Here is a 20,599-nt window from a genome sequence, read left to right on the forward strand (position 1 = left end):
CATGGTTTCTAAATAGATTGAGTTGATTTCTACCATAGTGAAAGCTGCTGGAGGAAATGTGTGAGAGATTTTGTCACAACTTAATTTTGATGTAGACTTTGGGTGTAGAATGTATAAACAGTTCACTTGGAAACTCAGAACTTGTGCCTCACCAAAGAATATTCTGAACTTAACTTGCTACTTCCCCTTTTTCCTTGAAATGATTGCCTTCTTTCAGGGTCTTACTGTGCCACTTTATTGGTTAGAGTCACAAGTCCATGACCAAGGAACCAAAGGAATTGAGCTTGGTCTGCAGTCAAGGGGTTTCTTGGCTCACACAGTTAGACCATGCTGTCTTGCTTTCAAAAGCGCACAGTGTGTGCAAAACAATTACCTTCTGCAGTGTTTTGGGATTGGGGTTTTACAGAACGGTCTGCTGGCAAATTGTTCTAAATAACAGGACTCATAAGTGTAAGTCTCTTGACAGTGTGAGAAAGCTTGCTGAATGTTAATGAATACATTACATTGAAATATAGCATATGTTTCTTTTTTATGTGCAGGAGCAAATTATAACTTCATGTAGCATGTGCCAATTTTATGTATTTAAATTTAGGTGGCTGAGCGCTTCTACATTAAAGGCGGGCATATTAAAGATGCTATTGATATGTACACTCAAGCTGGACAATGGGAACAAGCTCATAAGGTACCATATTATTTTCTGTTTTGAAAATATAAGTAGGAAATGTAGGTAGCTTAAAAAAAGCAACTTTTGGAATGACATTGGGGAGAGAAACAGTGGATGAGAGGGAAAACTGAAAAGATTCAGGACACAGCAGCAGCAGTAGTTAATGGACAGCACGATCCATTTAGATGCCTTTTGGGTGTTGAGCACCCAAAGTATCAAAAGTATCAAACTCTCCCTACTTTACTACAGAGTTCAGTCTGTGTACTGAAAAAGTATTTTAAAATATTTTTCTTGTATTTAGACTTAGTCTGTGAACTAACATGCTTTAACTAAGGTTTGCTGGCCAAGTATGGGCAGTCACAAAACATTTAAAAATGTAAAAAGGTTATGTCTTTTTCTGCATGCCTCTTGTGAACAGTTTCATTTCAGTGCTTTTTTGTGTACACTCCCATGGGGTATTCAAGGTGAGAAGAGTGTTGTAACGTTGGCTTTAATTGTAACCCCTGCAGCTGGCAGTGAAGTGTATGACGCAAGAGGACGTCTCTGCTCTGTATATCAGCAGGGCTCAAGAGCTGGAAAAACAGGGAAAATACAAAGATGCTGAGAGGTAAACTGAAGGACATGATATTTCTATGACTCATTTTTTATTTTTGGTTTATATTATCATTAGAAAATGCAGGTATGAAATACACTGTACAGTGGTATTTACAGAAACAATATCTGAAAGTTCTGGCAAGGTGCTCTGTTTGTCAATCACTCTTATCTAATTGACCCCTCCAGCTACTACAGTATATTCTATATAACATGGGTCTTGGAATGAATACTTAGAGCTTAAAAACAAAACTAACAATTCCTACTATAATCATATTGAACGACTGGACCAAATCAAAATAGTGATTGCTTCAACCACTTCAAGACAGATCTTCTTTAAAATTGAATTGGCTCCTCTTTAGGCTATATGAAGGTAGATTTCAGGAAAATCCTTCCATCCATTATAAAGTAATCATAGCAATGGGAAGCCTTCAAGAGAAATGAGCTGCAGTGCCAGGCTATGGGATGGGATGAAAGGTAAAAGATAAATTCCTCTTATGGTCTTTTGAAATGTGGCTGGTACTGGTAGCATTATAACATTTCAATTTAATAGAACATGTAGTTCGAGAGATACGATAATGCTGACTAATATAAATCCTTCTAGAGAAGACTGGGTTCTTCACTTAGAGGAATAAAATAGCAACCTCTACAGACTTGGAAAACTTTAGAAATAAAATTGCTATTATATATCAAAATGTTGCTATAGACTTTGACAATGGAATTTACTTCTGTCTTATTGTGTTCATTTTAATGTAATAGAATTTAAATTTTGTAATGCAAATATCATCTGTTTTTGTATTATAAAATATAACATATTCCATAACATAAAATATAAAATATATTCCATGTTAACATTTCAATATTAAAACTACAGATGATAATTACCCTCATTTTTCTGCTCATTGCAGATAAAAGGATGAACTCCTGTCCTTTTTAAGTTTAAGTCATATTTTTACATTTCAGATAAATTTTTCTCTCTTTGTTCAACAAAGTCCTTAGCAATTTATTGAATTAAATTGCCCAGGACAGTATGAAACTGATTTTGTTGTTGTGTTTCAGTATTTCATTTCTGGAATTGGAAATAACACCGTTATGTTCTTCATAGGCTTTTTGCGACTGTGGATGAACCAGATTTAGCCATAACAATGTACAAGAAAAATAAAATGTATGATGATATGATCCGTTTGGTTGCAAAACATCACAGAGACCTGCTAACAGAGACGCATCTGCATCTGGCTAAGGTAGGAGGATTCTTCATTTAGTTTGTACATTTGCTAAACATTCTGCAATATTTGTTGCATCTTAGCAGGGGTGTAAAATAGTGAATCATAGTTAAATTCATGTACAATAGGCAAAATGTGTAAATGTATACTTGGTCCTTTAGAAGATGCTATTATCTTTATTATTTGCAGGGACCCATAGCCGGACTACAACAGCTTCTGTAGAGTCACTTACAATAGGACCTGAGTCTTATTTCTTCTCCAAAATATAGGTAAAAAATAGGAAGGTTCACCCTTGGGTGGTAAATAGCAAAGAAAGCATATATACAAGAAAATTTGCATCTTGAAGACATTTTACTTCCACCAATACACTGAGGTTTAAATGCGTTTTTATATTGTGTCTGAGAATTTGATCTTTTCAAGGAATTGGAAGGAGAATCCAGGTTTCAGGAAGCTGAATATCACTTCTTGGAGGCCAAGGAATGGAAGGCAGCAGTGAACATGTACAGAGTCAATGACATGTGGGATGAAGCTTACAGGGTATGTCTAAGTATTACTTCTGTCATCCCACAAATCAAAATTTAAAATCATTTTCTGTTTTGTTTAGTGCATTTTCACCATTTGAAAGAGATTTTCAGTCAGATTTGTGTTCAGTGAAAAGGTTCAGAAGTTAATCACATTCTAGATAGATGGTAAAATTTAGTTTACAGTTAATGTAAATTAAATAATATGGGACTAATTTCAAGCTATTTAAATTTTCAAGTTTCACTGCAAGGAATATACTGCTTGTTTCAATAACCTGTACTTTAGGGTGGCTCAATAGGGGAAAGGCTGTACTGATCAGTATGCAGCTAGAAAACAGTGTCTCAGCGGTAGTAGAGAGAGTAAGGAGTTAACAGAAAGTGTGTTTTCTGTTTAGATTTGAAACAGAAAAAGCTAAATAAGTCACTTACAGGTGAAAAAGAATGGCTATAAAGAATGAGATTTAAGAAAGTCAAACTTCACACAACATTTATATAATAATTGGTTTTAGAATGGATGCAAATAGGTGTTTGACACTCGTGGAAAAAAATGCTTTGTAAACATTCTATGCATGTATATTTTTAGATCCATCTACAAGAGTTTAATCATTTGCACCTTTTATATTACTATCCTTCCCGGAGGAGTATGAGTTAAAGAAAATCTGAAAGGTTTCAAGTCAAAGTACTGTAAACGGTAACAAGAACCCGACCTTTGTAAAAAAGATAGTCAGTTTGACACTGCTGTTGTTTTGTAGTCGGTCATAGTTATCAGTACAATGTCACAGCAGTGTTGTGTATTGAACAGCTTTATCCAGACTTTGGCCTGTTCAATGTCGAAGAAGCAATTGACAGAATAACACTATGACATTCTGAGATGAGTGTGTAAGCTTTGGCACCCTGCATGCCTTTTCTTTTATTTGCTCATCCTTTTGTATGACTTTTTCAATATATCCTGACTCCATACAGTGTTACTACTGGAATTGGCCACTAAAGCAAATCAAAACTGCACAGAAGCTGGAATCTATAAAGTGATCACCATTCACATCAGGAAATGTGTGGGTCACATAAAATGTGTCTGCCTAAGTTAAGAATTGAACAAATAAATAAAAACCTTCAGTAAAGTCAGGTCCACTTTGAACTTTATGAAACCACCTTTACTTACAGAAGGTTTTATTTAATTTCTGTGATAAAGGTATAAGCTTAAAACTCAAGGCCATGGAAAGGCAATAGAATCTTACAGTATTAAAACCTCCAAAACAAAATGGTTACATTTTGTAATGTGTTCACACAATGGTGGTGTCCTGCATTAACATGTCTCAAAATACAGCATCGTCCTGTATTTGTGTGCAGCTCAGTTGTATTTGATTCCCAGAATGATTCATTCTTCATAACAGTAATTGTGAACATAAAACTAAATGTACCAAATAATTATCAAAATAGTAATAAAGAAAAAGGTGTGCTTAATAAATGTTCTAAAACCTCAGAAGCCCAATTTTCTTGTTGTTGAGTTATAGGGAAATTTGTAATCTAATTCCTTATTTATGTGGGGGGCGGTTTGTTGACTTGGACAATAAAGACCCAGAAACTGAATATTGGATGTTGTCCATTTACTATAAATGAACAATTCACTTGAAAATCTCAAAACAAGTGCTGGCCTTCAGTGGGCTTGTAACTTTGTCCTTTGCCTGAGCCCACTCACCCTCCTGCTCATTAAAACCCACACAAACATACTCTTCTCCCTGTATCTCAAGGCGTTATCAAATGCCATCAGAGGAAGAAGCAAAGCAGCGGTAGCATATTTATTACGCCTGCTCCTCACTGTTCCTGTGTTTGGCAGGTGGCGAAAGCCCATGGGGGAGCAAATGCCCACAAGCAGGTGGCTTACCTGTGGGCGAAGAGCCTAGGAGGAGAGGCTGCTGTGAAACTGCTGAATAAGTTTGGGCTGCTGGACACCGCCATTGACTTTGCAGCTGACAACTGGTGAGCTTATATAAGCCTTTTTTTGGTTTGTGAGAAACAGAATAATTTAACACTATCAGCATTGCATTTTTCCTGTTTTTGCATTCCCAAAAGCAGCCTCGGTGTTCAAGAGCTCACAGCCTGATTAATACATTTAGAAAAACTGAAACCAGTCCTTCAGAATACCGCACCAATGTTCTTTCCCAGCAAAAAGATCAGATTTAAGTCTTTAGGTGTTTTTGTTTCTTGAAAGCTGTACTGCCATAGCAATAACACTGTACCCAAACAACTCGAGTCTTACCAAACAGATTTTAGGACATGTAAATAGTCAGAAATGTAATTGCATAAAAATGTACAATTAAACTTTCAAGAAGATTCAATTAGCTATAAGATTTTGTCTAGAAGCAAAACGACACTTTGCTAGTAAGATCTATTTGATGCACAACTGTTTATCATTTTTAAAAAGTACATGTATTCTCATTATTTTAAAATCCCATTTCATTTCAGTTCATTTGACTTTGCATTTGAATTGGCACGACTCTCAATGAAGCACAAGATCCCAGATATCCACCTGAAGAATGCTATGTTCCTCGAGGATGAAGTATGATACTACCTCCCTTTACAAATTAATGATCATACTCTACTTAATCTGCATAACATTCAGGTGAAGCCTGGACTGTTCCATTTCCAGTAAGGTTGTTCAATATGTTCGAAGACTCTTCTCTCATAGCATGTGGTTTTGTTTCTAAATAACATCACAAGATTTTACAAAAAAACTGACATTTATGTAAAATTGATACTACATGTATACTACGTGTATTTTTATTTTTAAGGGGAGATTTACAGAGGCTGAGACAGAATTTATAAAAGCTGGAAAACCAAAAGAAGCTGTATTAATGTAAGTAATACACTGGAGGACAGATGAAAGGTTTCCTGAAATAAACCAATGCTCTCTCATATGGTTTTGTCTTCATTAGAGGTCTGGTTTATTCAAGCCATGAATGGCATTGTCGACATTACTTAAAATCCAGTCTGGAGCTTATAGTTTCTGAATATCTGTTTTTATTTATTTTTTAATGGTTTGCCAAACTGCCATATGGATGTAGACCTTTGAAAAGATTGATGTGTAAAATATAATGTCACTTCAGAAGGTAGATTGGATTCATTTTGTTTATGTTGTTTCAGCTAAGAATCACAACATATTTTTATTTTCATGTTCCCTTCTAATTTTGAATTGCAAATTGTTAAGCAATGTGTGGTTCACTGGGAAAATAATTGTACTGTGAAAACAACTACATGTGTCCACCAAAATATCCGCTATTACACCACTCTGATACAATTTCTTCTTACACTGCATAAAGTGAAGAAATAAGCAAATGTGGACTGCTGATATTCTCACCAATAACATTACAAACTACCAGCTTAGACCCCAACCAGGCCTGATGGATATTAGCCTGCCTAAGTTTAAACCATTAAACTCTGGACCGTATGATCGATTGTGGTCTCTGTGTGGAATCGTGTGGTGGTTTGTTCTCTCAGGATTTCTCATATGTATGTTGTTGATTTATGTTGTATTTATTTTGCAAGAGTGCACAAATCAATTAATGCTACATTGTAATGTACTGTATGTATTGGTGTTTTGCAAAAGGTATGTCCACAACCAGGACTGGAATAGTGCTCAGAGGGTGGCTGAAGCTCATGACCCAGACAGTGTGGGAGATGTGCTGGTGGGACAGGCCAAATTCGCCTTTGATCAAAAGGAATACCAGAAAGCAGAGGCCTTCCTTCTCAGAGCACAGAGACCAGAGATAGCCATCAAGTACTACAAAGTAAGAATGGCTTTGCTTTTAATGTAATCAGATATTAAATACAAGGTTTCCACATGTGTAGCTGTAAGCCATTGTGTCTTGCTTTAACTTTTTTGTTTATGGTTGGAAAATAGATATTTGAAAAGCTATTCCTCAAAGATGAATGCTGTGGAATGTGGTTTCAATTCATTGTTAAAATGGCATATTAGGCTATGTCTAGGCATATAGGCTATGTGATAAGCTCTAGCAGAGTCGTGGTTCTATAAATAGTTATTGTTTCCTCTATCTTAGGATGCGGAGATGTGGAGTGATGCTATGCGGATTTGCAAAGAGTATGTTCCAAATAAACTAGAACTCCTACAAGAGGAATATGAGAAGGAGGCTGTGAAGAAAGGATCCAGGTGAGAAATAAAAACATTTCTCAGAGCTGTTATTATCAACTTTTAACTATAGAAATAAAAAAAGCTTTTCAATTCAGATTTCTAACAAAGATACTCATGAATTCATTAGATGTTTTTAACTTTTTGTTTTGATCTGCACACACTGCCTTGCCAAAGTATTTGCCCTTTCTAGTGATGCCCCATTTTGTTGAATTTAAAATTGTCTACACAATTTTCAAGTGAATATTTTAATTTATGGGCTCCAGATCCCCTGCGACTGAATTGGAAGCCATGATTCGAAAGTGGATGGCTAGGTTTATATTTTTATTTAAAACATCATTACTCAAACTGAACACTTTTATGAATGAAAGAAATTAAATGTCAACACAAACTGCCAAAAAACCAAATGCTTTTGACATGAATACCATTGTATGTACTAGACTGTTAAAAGTGCATTTAACATTCACCACTAATCTGTGGCACTAAGTAATCTATGAAGTTCCTTTATTAGAATATAGCTGCTTTTATCCTAAATTAAATCCGTAATGGGAACCTCATTAAAAGAAAGGCACTCACTGAGTCAGTCCCAGCAGATAACCTTCCTGTTTTTTAATGACCTGTGGGGAAAACATCAAAAGGTCTTACAAAATAAAAATCATTTTGCATAGTCTATAGAGCTCAGAAGTTTATTTCTGTTCTTGTGTACCATCTGACATGTACAACTGGGAACTCTTTGCCACATGGACCCAGCAAAAATGACACTTTATGCAACTCTATTCACTTATTAAACATATTGATCACAAAGTTAAGTATAGATGGGTAGATTCTCACAGGTATAGGGCTAAAAGTGTTTACATATACTGTAGCTGTTTTTTATATTAAATACCTTTATTTGTGAGGGTCCCCAATGTTTCCATCTGATTTTTTTTTTGCATCATAGGGTACACCCATACAATCTCTAGGGCTGATGCAGCCATTCTTAATATACAGCCCAACAGAAAAAAATAGATAAGCTCAATAAAGAAAACAAGTAGCAAAAATTGCATACGGATCTGTACATACAGATGCAGCCATTCAAAATGCATGGTACAAACCCGTACCCCACGCAACTACGCATGAGCCACCGCGCCATACGTGATTGGCAGAAAAGGTTAAAACAATCAATTTTCACAAAGTATATAAACGTACAGCAATATGGTCAGAAGGGGCACATAAAAACGTTTCTGAAATAACCACATGTAAGACTTTGATTCTTAAAATGTTTAGGGAGAAATGGAATACTGGTGTGTATTTTTTCTTTAAACTACCAAGACTAGCCATATACAGTACAGTTTACATAATATGTTTATGTTCCTAAATTAATATCTGTTATGATATAAGGCATGGTGAATCAGAGATTCTCAAGACTTACTATGATTGGAAACGAATATGTGATCGGATCAACGAAATGCTGTGGTGTTACTTTTTGTCAATGAAAAAATAAAGTATTTTCTTCTACAAAGAAGATTACAAAGAATGTGGACCAGGGTAATACTTTGAGTTTACAGCTTGTCCAAGGTCATTCATTATTAATACTATTAGTAATATCTTCGGTAAAGACTTTGATGCATAAAATATTTCGGAATAATTAAAATATTTATGATAAAGGTGGTAGGTTGTGTGCTTTTGTCCAACTAAGCAATCTTGCTTTCATAAAATATACCAACAATGTATAATGATTAACATGCTCTAATACACAGTTTAAATTTAAAAGTCTAAAGAGTATACAACTTAAATTCGTAATTGAATAAAGATTGTCCCTCAGCAGTGATCGGGATTCGAAACCGGGTGTTTTCTGGTGACAGCTCAAATGCTGTACATGAGAGATTAAGCTTTATTAGCTCCACCTGGCGGTTTTACCAGGTGATTCCGGATACTATTAACATAATCTAATTTGCATATGGTAAAGCACAGTATGGCGCAAAATGATGCGTTATGATGCATTTTGATTGACACGCCCACCGCGTTGTACCACAGAGTACCCTGCTCGTTTTGAATGGCTGCATCTGTATAACTAGGTGCACTGTTTTTCTTTCTCCGATATTTGTTCAACTGCTGAATGGATAGTCGCGTCAAATATGCATTTAACTCCTTTCAGGAAGAGCAGCGAGGATGTTTCATCGTGGAAATTACAGGCATTTTTTATATCATTTAAAATTGCGCCCCAGCAATAATTATTATAATCAATTTTCTAACCGCTTCTTCCAGTTCATGGTCATGGAGCTGGAGCCTATCCTGGCAAGCAACGGGCGCAAGGCAGGGTACATCCTGAAGGGGGGATACCTGTCCAATTCAGGCATAAATACAGATACACACACTCATGCCTAGGGTCAGTTTTCCCAGAAGCCAATCAAGCTGCCAGTATGTTTTTGAACTGTGGGAGGAAACCAGAGCACCAGGAGGAAATGCAACAAACACAGAGAGGACATAGTGCCCTAGTGCTGCAAGCTAACCACAGTGTCCCCATGCTGCCATATTTTCTGTTTATACAATATATTAATTTCTTATGATCTTAATTATAATATCTAATATTATTTTGATAGTATTATATAAGAGATCACACTGTTTTCTTTACACTTATACACATGAATAAGCTACATGATTACTAGAGCATATATATCAGTTTTCCATCAAGGTGTTCTGTAATGTTTGTTAATGGTTGTTAAGCTGTGGTAGCATGTGCAGCATAAAAAGCACTAAAGTTGAGTGGGCATATCATATCCATTGAGTGCTTCTATAAATGCTCATGTAATCATGATTTTTTTTTATAGTAGGCCTTCATTAACAATAACCGTGTCTTTTTTTTCCTAGACTAACATTTTTTTCCAATTTATAAATTTAGAGGATATGCATCCGTTATATGTGTAAATTTAATGACTGATTTTAGAGGTTAGTTTTGTTCTGTATGTAGATGCATTACATCTCTATTATTTCATGGAAAGGCCTATAAATGCGTTTGATTTCTGATCAACGTGTAGGAATGTAGAGTACAGTCTTGTGTTGCTTAGTGGCTGTTTGTGTTACACAGGGGCGTTGAAGGAATGGTGGAGCAAGCCCGTGAGTGGGAGCAGTCAGGGGAGTACGCCAGGGCAGTGGAGTGCTATCTAAAAGTCAAAGACACCAACAACACACCTCTCTTAGAGAAATGCTGGATGAAGGTAAAACCTGTGAAACTTTCTTTGTAAATGAATGAATGATTCACTCTTTACCTTTTAGTCCTTTCCATTTTAAAATAGCCAAATCTATTTAATCAGATAATAAACAACTTTTTTATTTTGAGAGAAAAAGTGAAATTGTAAGTATAAGTACACATTAAGGTTTAATGGGCTAATAGAGGAGATGGGCAGCATATACTATTCTGGGTATTCTGACTTGATTTTTGACAATTGCAGTAAAATTTCTTATGCACATTTTTTATTAGAAATATACAAATATACCTTTATTTCATGGTTCATTAATATACTGTATAATATTTTTAAAGCATATAAAATACAAACACCACCAATCATAAGCAATTGACCTACCCCCATAGGGCACCATTGATATTCCTGAATTGTAAACCAATGTAGTAATTATTTTTACCTTGTTTTATTAACATTTCCCCCTTTCTGGAGGGAAAGGCCAGTATTTCTGAATTTACAAAATTGCCCTTTTGTCCATTTTGCAGATTTTGTGCATTAAATCTGAAGTCTGTTAAAGCGAATTCCATTAAACTAAGGGTTCACTGTAGTCATTAATCGATTTTTAGTTTTTTTTTTGCCAAGCAGAATTCAGTTCTTGTTGGCTTTTGTTTATATTGTGCATATGGAATATTTTGTTATTCTAGGCTGCTGAGCTGGCGATTAAGTTCCTCACTCAGGAAAAGGCAATGGATGTGATTCATATGGTTGGGCCACGACTTGTTCAGATACGCAAGTACAGTGCGGTGTGTATGGTTTAAATTCTAATTACTGGCTTGCCTTAGATTGCTACAGTGAATAGATTTCATATCACATACATTTATAGTAAATCAATTAAATTAATTATTTTTCTCTTTCGTTCACTGTGTGTAGTTACTCGTAATGGCCATATTACAATATATTCGTTTGTTTTTCCAAAATGACATTTTGCATCACATTTTTTACCTGTTCATTACCATGCATCAAACTCCAGAGTTCCTACTGAAATTCAAAAGTCTTTTTTTTCAGGCTGCCGAGCTTTACCTTAACATAGACCTCATTAAGGAAGCTATAGATGCATTTATTGAAGGAGAAGAATGGAACAAAGCCAAGAGAGTAGCCAAGGAACTTGACCCGAGGTAGGCTCTTCTCCTCATTTTCATGCTTACAAAGATAGACAATTAGAGATAGTCATTGGTGCACCATTATGTAAGATGTTTTTGCTTGAGACTTTACCTGCACAGTAATTAGAATGTATTAGTGTTACGACCCCAAGTGTCTAGGGGAAAAGGGGTGTAACATTTAGGATAATTTTTTTGGAAGCAGGGGGGTTTTGGTGAGGGACTAGGAAGCGTGATAAGGGTAAGGGACTAGAGTGGTGCCAAAGAAAAGAAAATAAACAAAATGGAGCTGGCTAAGACAGTGAGGGAAAGCTAATCTGACTACAAAAGAAAACCCAAAACACACAGTCTTCGGCATCTTCAACACCCTAGCTAACCTGCACTGACTACCCAAAACCATACAAGACAAACGGCACTCACCCGTACTAAACTAGTGTACTAATACAAAATCAACTAAGTGTGTAAGTGTACCCAACAACCTAAGCTAACCTTATATACAAAAGTTTACACAAAAACACAAGTGAACCAGGAATACAAATAAAGGAAAACAAGAGTAATCAACAGGAGCAGGGTACAAAAGAACACAAAAGTTGAACATGTAACACTGGGGCAAGGTAATGGCAAAACAAGGATGAACACACAAACAAACGAAAGTACAAAGAAACTAACGTAAAACCAACAAAACAACAAAGCCGAAGCTATACGAAAATACACACACACAAAGCAAAACAAACCAACAAACAAAGCCGAAGCAATAACCAGAAGCGAAGCGAAGCGATAACCAAAACCAAACGGGACCAAAGTCAAACGAAAGGCCTCTTCTTCCTGAAAGCCTCCATGTTATATAGTGAATAAAATTAGTTCTGATTGGCTGAGGCTGATTGATGATGACATCATTTTGAAACAGTGGTGTGATGGTTGGCCAATGGGGAAGGGAGAACAATCAAGGGTCAGCAGTGTGGACATAACAGAAAAAACACACACAGAACACACACTGGGACGTAACAATTATTATGACATGTATTAATGATACTACTGCAATGCTAAAACACATATCTGTATATTATTAGTAAGTTAAAATCATGATAACTTTGATAATCAATTTCTTGTAAGACTCTGCATTTTCCTCTAAAAAAGTTTTACATTAATATCACTGTGTTCACTGAATTTTAAAATATCGTAATGATCATAAATTTAATCCTGTGTGAATTTGCAGACAATAACTAAGAGGACTGAGCAAATAAATCTTATCCTCAGCCGTACTGTAGATCAAACTAATTTTAGAATCAATCTAATGAAAATATTTACTTTTGAAGTTGCCATAACATAATTTTGTTATATACATCCAAAAATACCACTTTTGTGTAGGCCAATTGAGTTATGAGCAGTGAATTTTAGATGATCACATTTATATTTTGCCAGGTCTGATATAAAATTTATTTTAAACACATTCTGTAAGTATTGCATTTCTCTGCATTAAACACAGTAGACTATTGCACCCCTTCAGAAAGAAGATCCTGCATGTGTGTTTGTTTAGTTCAAGTGGTTGGAGAGAAGTTTTCATGACTGATAAGCAAATAGCTTTCTCCTGTTATCACCTCCAAGTTGAGTGGGCGAGAGTTATCTCTTCACTTAGCATGGGAGAGAAAAATCTGCAGTCACACCCTAAGAAAGAACCCTAGTGTCTGTGGTAAACTTCACACCTCTGGATAATTGTTAGACTATGTGAATTAAATAAATTATTTTTAATTACAAAAGAGTGACTGAAGCTCTGTCCTCTGGAAGAATATTCCTTATAGTGCGTATTTTTAACATAGATGTAGATGACAGATTATAAGTGTCAAATGTGAGCAAGGTGGACCAAGCAGGGTGCCAAAGATACTCTGGAGGTAGACCAGAAATAAATATTTTAGAAATTAAGTCAAAATGTCTTGAAGTGGCTTAAAGCAGAACACTTTGGTTGGAACAGTGTAGCTTTTTGAAACTCACTCAATTTTTTTTTAACTGGCATTTGGCAGACTAGCAAATAACTCTGCTCAATGTATGTAAAGAATCATTTTAAAACAGTATTGTGGATTTGACACTTACAGTGCCTTGCGAAAGTATTCGGCCCCCTTGAACTTTTCAACCTTTTGCCACATTTCAGGCTTCAAACATAAAGATATAAATTTTTTATTTTATGTGAAGAATCACCAACAAGTGGGACACAATTGTGAAGTGGAACGAAATCTATTGGATTTTTGAAACTTTTTTAACTAATAAAAAAAATGAAAAGTGGGGCGTGCAAAATTATTCGGCCCCCTTGCGTTAATACTTTGTAGAGCCACCTTTTGCTGCGATTACAGCTGCAAGTCGCTTGGGGTATGTCTCTATCAGTTTTGCACATCGAGAGACTGAAAATCTTGCCCATTCTTCCTTGCAAAACAGCTCGAGCTCAGTGAGGTTGGATGGAGAGCGTTTGTGAACAGCAGTTTTCAGCTCTTTCCACAGATTCTCGATTGGATTCAGGTCTGGACTTTGACTTGGCCATTCAAACACCTGGATACGTTTATTTGTGAACCATTCCTTTGTAGATTTTGCTGTATGTTTGGGATCATTGTCTTGTTGGAAGATAAATCTCCGTCCCAGTTTCAGGTCTTTTGCAGACTCCAACAGGTTTTCATCCAGAATGGTCCTGTATTTGGCTGCATCCATCTTCCCCTCAGTTTTAACCATCTTCCCTGTCCCTGCTGAAGAAAAGCAGGCCCAAACCATGATGCTGCCACCACCATGTTTGACTGTGGGGATGGTGTGTTGAGGGTGATGAGCTGTGTTGCTTTTACGCCAAACATATCGTTTTGCATTGTGGCCAAAAAGTTCGATTTTGGTTTCATCTGACCAGAGCACCTTCTTCCACATGTTTGGGGTGTCTCCCAGGTGGCTTGTGGCAAACTTTAGACGAGACTTTTTATGGATATCTTTGAGAAATGGCTTTCTTCTTGCCACTCTTCCATAAAGGCCAGATTTGTGCAGTGTAAGACTGATTGTTGTCCTATGGACAGACTCTCCCACCTCAGCTGTAGTTCTCCGCAGTTCATCCAGAGTGATCATGGGCCTCTTGGCTGCATCTCTGATCAGTCTTCTCCTTGTCTGAGCTGAAAGTTTAGAGGGACGGCCAGGTCTTGGTAGATTTGCAGTGGTCTGATACTCCTTCCATTTCAAGATGATCGCTTGCACAGTGCTCCTTGGGATGTTTGAAGCCTTTGGAAATCTTTTTGTATCCAAATCCGGCTTTAAACTTCTCCACAACGGTATTACGGACCTGCCTGGTGTGTTCCTTGGTCTTCATGATGCTCTCTGCGCTTTCAACAGAACCTTGAGACTATCACAGAGCAGGTGCATTTATACAGAGACTTGATTACACACAAGTGGATTTTATTTATCACCATCAGTCATTTAGGACAACATTGGATCATTCAGAGATCCTCGCTGAACTTCTGGAGTGAGTTTGCTGCACTGAAAGTAAAGGGGCCGAATAATTTTGCACGCCCCACTTTTCATTTTTTTATTAGTTAAAAAAGTTTCAAAAATCCAATAGATTTTGTTCCACTTCACAATTGTGTCCCACTTGTTGGTGATTCTTCACATAAAATAAAAAATTTATATCTTTATGTTTGAAGCCTGAAATGTGGCAAAAGGTTGAAAAGTACAAGGGGGCCGAATACTTTCGCAAGGCACTGTATACTGTGTGGCTTGGACAATCATAGATGTACCTGTGATGCAGGGTTGAATGCTGGAAGTCCTCTCAATTCCAATTTGCAATTCCAAATTGGACTTAGCTTAAGTACCTTTCTACTTGTCTGGTGGTAGTAGCCAACTAGTCCATGTGAACGGGCTTGCCCAAGAAATCAGCTACAAAAATTCCAAATAAAAATGGACAAAAGTCCAAAATTAAAATAAAACTTTTTATGATATCTCAAAAGCAAGTGATAATTATTGTCTTAAGGTTAAATCTGAACTTTGAGTTACCCTGCAACCACAATTCTAGAGACCCAGTAAAGTTTTGCAAGTTTCCAATGGGTTGAGGCATTTTAAGAGCTACTAGGGTAGTGAAGTGTGCTCTAAATTAAGGGTCTCAAAACCCTCAATTTCATATGCATATGCAATTTCATTACATATTAATATACACCCTGTTAAAGCCAGTTGCTGAAGTGTCATGGTCTTCTTAGCGGTAGAAGTTAGTACAAGATAGTACAGCGGTAGAAGTTGGTGAACTTCTACCGCTGCACTATCGAGAGCGTCCTCACCAACGGGATCACCGTGTGGTATGGCAACACCTCTTCACGAGAAAAAAAGGCACTGCAGAGAATGGTCAATATGGCCCAGAAGATCATCGGCTGCGGTCTCACCGAGATTAAACAGCTCTATGAGGACCGCTGCCGTGGTAGAATTCTGGCCATCACAGAGGACAGTCACCACCCCGGGCATGAGCTCTTCACCCCACTGCCCTCAGGCAAGAGATATAAGAGCATACGGACACTTACCACTAGATTCTTCAATAGCTTCTATCCACAAGCAGTGAGACTGGCGAACACATTTAGCCATCCCCCTCGGACCACACCTACACCATCACCATCTACCTCATTGTAATTTATTTATTGTATGTCTCCAGTCATTGTTTACACGTCTGTATTGTTTACATTCAAACTGTCTGCATGTTTACTTGCACATTGTCTATTGTTTGTTTGTACATTGTCTTGATGCAGTGTTTGCACTTTGTTTTGTTTTTTACACTTGTTTTACAAACGAGAGACTTTCTGTTAGTAAGAATTCCATTGTACCAGTACCGGTTACATATGGCAATAAAGTTCAAGTTCAAGTTCAAAATATCAGGCACTGTGTTATTCTAGTAAACAGACACTGTTCGTCTCTCACTGTTTTTCTTTTGTATTTGTTTTTTGTAGGTATGAGGACTACGTGGATCAAAAGTACAAAGAACATTTAAAAAATCAAGGGAAAGTGGACTCAGTAGGTACTTTTTTTATTAGATCTTATGCAGAGGGAAAGAGTGACAAATACAGTTTATCATTGCAGCTTGCAAGGGTTTCAAATTGAGTTTCAAAGTAACTTAAAATTTCTACTAATTTACATTTAAAATCTCTTTAATTTACAGTATATGCAATCATGGATTTAAGTCTAAATATTATTTACATGTACAGTATTACTTTAATAAAAAAATAACCAAAAGAGTGCAACTTTTGTTATACTATCTTAAGTCACATTACCTAAAACATAACAAATAACAGTATTATTTTATTGGGACATAATATGTTGTAAGTGGGGTCCCTCACTATTGATTCCTATTTCTGGACACACTTATAAACTATAGACAATGTTGTATATCACTGTATAATTATAACACAGTAGAATATAGTAAATATCTAAACAATCAAAATATAAAACAAATATCAAAACAAATTCCTTCTTTAGATTAGTAAAATGCTTTATTTGCACATATAGTAGGTGGATAGGTGTCCAAAGTCTCTTATTTATTTTCAATTCTTTCATGATTCACATTCTAAGATCTGTGTTTTTTATTCTTCAGTGTTTTTTTACCAATTCTAACACACTATTGCATGAAAAGTTACTTACAGAGGCATGAGGCCACTGTGTCTCATCGGTACAGTCTGAATTTTCTTTTTGAAACAATATTGGGACCCATGGATCAATATTCTGCAGGATTTCAACAGCAGCTGTCCTTGGCAGGGAAAAGGGAAAAAATAAGTATTCAAATTGTAAATATGCACACCTATCCCTCGATTTAAAAATACCCGATTTTGTGAATTTTCACTATACCAAATCATGCATTAATATCTGTTTTTCGCATTTACAAAGAGATATTCATTACAACTGCACTGCGACATTTCCTTTGTAGCTGATGATTAAAACATGACATCCCATAACACAGTTCCTCAGTGCACCTGCATTCTTAGAATGTTTTTCTCTATTTATCTTGTCTATTTATTGTAAACTAGTGTACTAGAATAAATGGGGTAATTATCATAAACAGGCAGTGGTGTTCTTACATTGACAATTCAGCTCTCGGTCAGTGTAAAATTAAGTAAGATTGGAATTTTCTAGATCTTTTAAATTAATCACAAGTAAATTCTAATATATTTCATTTTCAGCTGAAGAATTTTCATTGTATGAGCAGTTTTCAAAGAACGAAGTTCATCTGTAAATTGAGGGTTGCGTGTATTCGGTTAGGTTTTTAAGGCTAGAGCTAAATTCAGTCACTTGCACTGTAGGCCAATAATATGCTCGAGGTCAGGGCCAAAGGTATATTCTGGGAAGCAGTAACCCTAGGTCTTCCAGCTTGCTTCCACATTGCCCTCTTGTGGTGGAGGGGAGTCTCCTCATTCATTTAAATACACTGTGTCTATCCATAAATCACAAAGTTTATGCTATTATTCTTAGAAAAAAAAAAGACAAAAAATATCTATGTATTTTGTGGTGTGGAAAATGGCTATTTTTAATATTGTTGTGTGCATATGTGTGAAAAATGAGGTTTCTCTTTTAAAATTCACTGTCTGTAGTAAAAATAGGGATGAGCTTCCAAGGTAAAAGGCAGACTCTAAGGCCAGTTAGATTTTCTAACAGAACTCAGTGGTGATAGTCCTTTGCTGTCCTTATGTCAAGGGGAGGGAAAAAAGAAACCTGTGCCTTAGTTTATTCCTTGGACTGTGTGCAGAGTCATTTTTTTACACTGGGCACAAACAAATGGCTAAACGGGTTCTGTGCCAGGTGGTTCTAGGAGTCAGATGGAAACTGACCACTCTGAAGACCTCCAGTGGCTGCCAGAGATTCCTGCCATAGAAACTAGCACTATGCCAAAAACATGCAGTGAAATCAGTGCAGATGTAGCCAAACCCACGTGTGCATCCTGGACAAGCCCCCAAATGTATTATGAGTTCCAGTGATACAAGCATGGAATTGCCATCACAATAAGGATATTGAGAGGATGCGGTTAGTTTCAGTGCTTTTGTTGCCCTTTGGTTATTTAAACTAACAAATTGACTTTAGTGTTACAGACAAAATAAAATAACCTCTTCTAAAACATCATCTTATTTGTAACTGAAACAAACTGAGAATAAGCATTGTTACTAGCTGTGCCACTACGTAAGACTAGCATTGCATATATTTATAGAAAACATTAAAAACACTTATCACATAGAACATATTATAGTATAATGAACTGCCAGAGTTTTGCAAGGATTTAGTGTTATTTGCAGCAGATAAATTATTACCAACCTGTAAATAAAACATATCGAGATCGTTTCAGTGCTTTTGTTGCTCCTCATTTATTTAAAGTTTATTATTATTTAAGAGTGTGACTTAGTTACTGTTCCTCTGTCTGCCCTCCTAATGGAACGTTTCCAGCCTGACTGTTGCAAATGGAAGGAAGAGCTGGACACATTCAGCATTTTACCATACCTTAATTCCTATTTTATTTACACCTTATGTTTGCAACTCATTGAACTCCTTTATTTAGCTGGATCATATTTTTTAAAATTATTTTATGAGACACTCTCTTTTCCCTTAGATTTTTCCCTGTAAATTTCTTAAACCCCTTGGGTTACTGTTTTTTTAGCTTTTGACTTATTCACCTTTTGGGATACATTTGTTCTCTGTTTCATGCAAAATCTGTTTAATCCATTGCAATTAATTTTCTCTGCCTCTCTCTGTCTTGATTGTTTGAAAAATAAGATCTGTTCATGCATTTCTTCTTGTAGGTATCCTGAAAAACAGCCATTAACCAAACAAGAAAACTAAGAACTTCAGAAAACAGTTGTTAACCATATCTACCATTTCAGTTTCTGCTGCTGATATTCCTGTGGGTCTTTTCTCGGTTTATTAAAGAAAGCTGAAGTCTCCCATTAAAACTACTTCTTTCTTTTGCACATAAATTCTTAATTTCATTACACAGTATAGAATTCTTATCACCATCTGCATTTTGTGGTCTACAATATAGCAGATTTCTAACACTATACCTTTGGAATGGAGTGTGACAGAAATGTGTTCAGAAGCTCTTGATTCCTCTAGTTTAGGTTCTTGAACCTGAATGCTCTTTTCAATAAATAGTGCTACAGATCTCCTCAGGCTTTTCTGTCTGTTCAGAATAGGGTTTACACACTAATCTAACATTGCTCACCATCATTTTCAGTTAGCCAGATTTCTGTAATTACATTAACATCATTATGCTACCTGCTAATGTGGTAACTTCTATCTCATCGAATTTGTTTCTGATAATCATAGCATTTACGTATACAAATTAAATGTTGCTCAGTGTTCGAAACAATGGACTGACCATCAATGGATAGCAGTGGATATGCCTTAGCTAAAACAGATGTACAATGTACAATACCTTAGACAGTGGAGTTCTGTGGTCACAAGTCAACAAAAAGTGCAGGCCTATCAAGGCCTGTCCCAGACCTAAATCCATAAAGTCACTAAGATCATTCCTTGACTGTAGGTAGTGGAGATGTTTTTACAAGGCTCTGATCTCAGAAAATACTTGTTTTACACTCGTGAAACTCTGTTTATCTGTTGTGATTTTCCAGCTTGTTGGAGTAGATGTCATGGCAGCTCTTGATATGTATGCTGAAAGAGGCCAATGGGAAAAATGCATTCAAACAGCATCTAAACAGGTACCAGCTGTCTTTATCTGTCTCCCCTCCTTCTGCTTAACTGATGAATGACTTTGCAACACTATGAAAATGAAAGGCTTGCCATTTATTTCCAAGCTGTTAGGAAGTATGTATTTTTAGGCACTAAAATGAAAATCAACATGGTAGTCAGCAAAATTTAATTTAGATAGCTTTACTAATATAACTTAATTATATATGTATACAAGATAATATAGCTTTTTTGTTCACTTAGCAAATTCTTCACATTTTAACAGCTTAGTGCCTGCATACTGTATGTAACCAAACCAACTCAAAAACTTAGACAGTAGATATCATAACTGTATTCTTAAATTAATTGACTTTTATATGTAGTTTTATATTTATTGAAAGGATACTTGGACCCTGTACATTTTATTAAGAAAACCATGTCTTATAGCGCCTTTGAATTTTTCACCTACACTGGAATATATGC

The 20,599-nt window shown here is 36.2% G+C and overlaps 1 protein-coding gene across 1 annotated transcript in view; it reads left to right on the forward strand.

Moving 5' to 3' along the window:
- Positions 1 to 20,599, forward strand: part of ift172 (intraflagellar transport 172) — a 53,258-nt gene that overhangs the window by 22,561 nt on the left and 10,098 nt on the right. Inside the window, exons 26-39 of the mRNA XM_069179683.1 lie at positions 593 to 682; positions 1,174 to 1,271; positions 2,361 to 2,496; positions 2,899 to 3,015; positions 4,834 to 4,976; positions 5,463 to 5,556; positions 5,789 to 5,853; positions 6,604 to 6,784; positions 7,055 to 7,164; positions 10,211 to 10,340; positions 11,009 to 11,107; positions 11,370 to 11,479; positions 16,405 to 16,468; positions 20,062 to 20,148. Coding sequence (XP_069035784.1) covers positions 593 to 682; positions 1,174 to 1,271; positions 2,361 to 2,496; positions 2,899 to 3,015; positions 4,834 to 4,976; positions 5,463 to 5,556; positions 5,789 to 5,853; positions 6,604 to 6,784; positions 7,055 to 7,164; positions 10,211 to 10,340; positions 11,009 to 11,107; positions 11,370 to 11,479; positions 16,405 to 16,468; positions 20,062 to 20,148 — 1,524 coding nt within the window. The remainder of the gene's footprint in view (positions 1 to 592; positions 683 to 1,173; positions 1,272 to 2,360; positions 2,497 to 2,898; positions 3,016 to 4,833; positions 4,977 to 5,462; positions 5,557 to 5,788; positions 5,854 to 6,603; positions 6,785 to 7,054; positions 7,165 to 10,210; positions 10,341 to 11,008; positions 11,108 to 11,369; positions 11,480 to 16,404; positions 16,469 to 20,061; positions 20,149 to 20,599) is intronic.

The sequence above is a fragment of the Lepisosteus oculatus genome, chromosome 2, assembly GCF_040954835.1.
Source record: "Lepisosteus oculatus isolate fLepOcu1 chromosome 2, fLepOcu1.hap2, whole genome shotgun sequence".
Taxonomy (NCBI): Eukaryota; Metazoa; Chordata; class Actinopteri; order Semionotiformes; family Lepisosteidae; genus Lepisosteus; species Lepisosteus oculatus.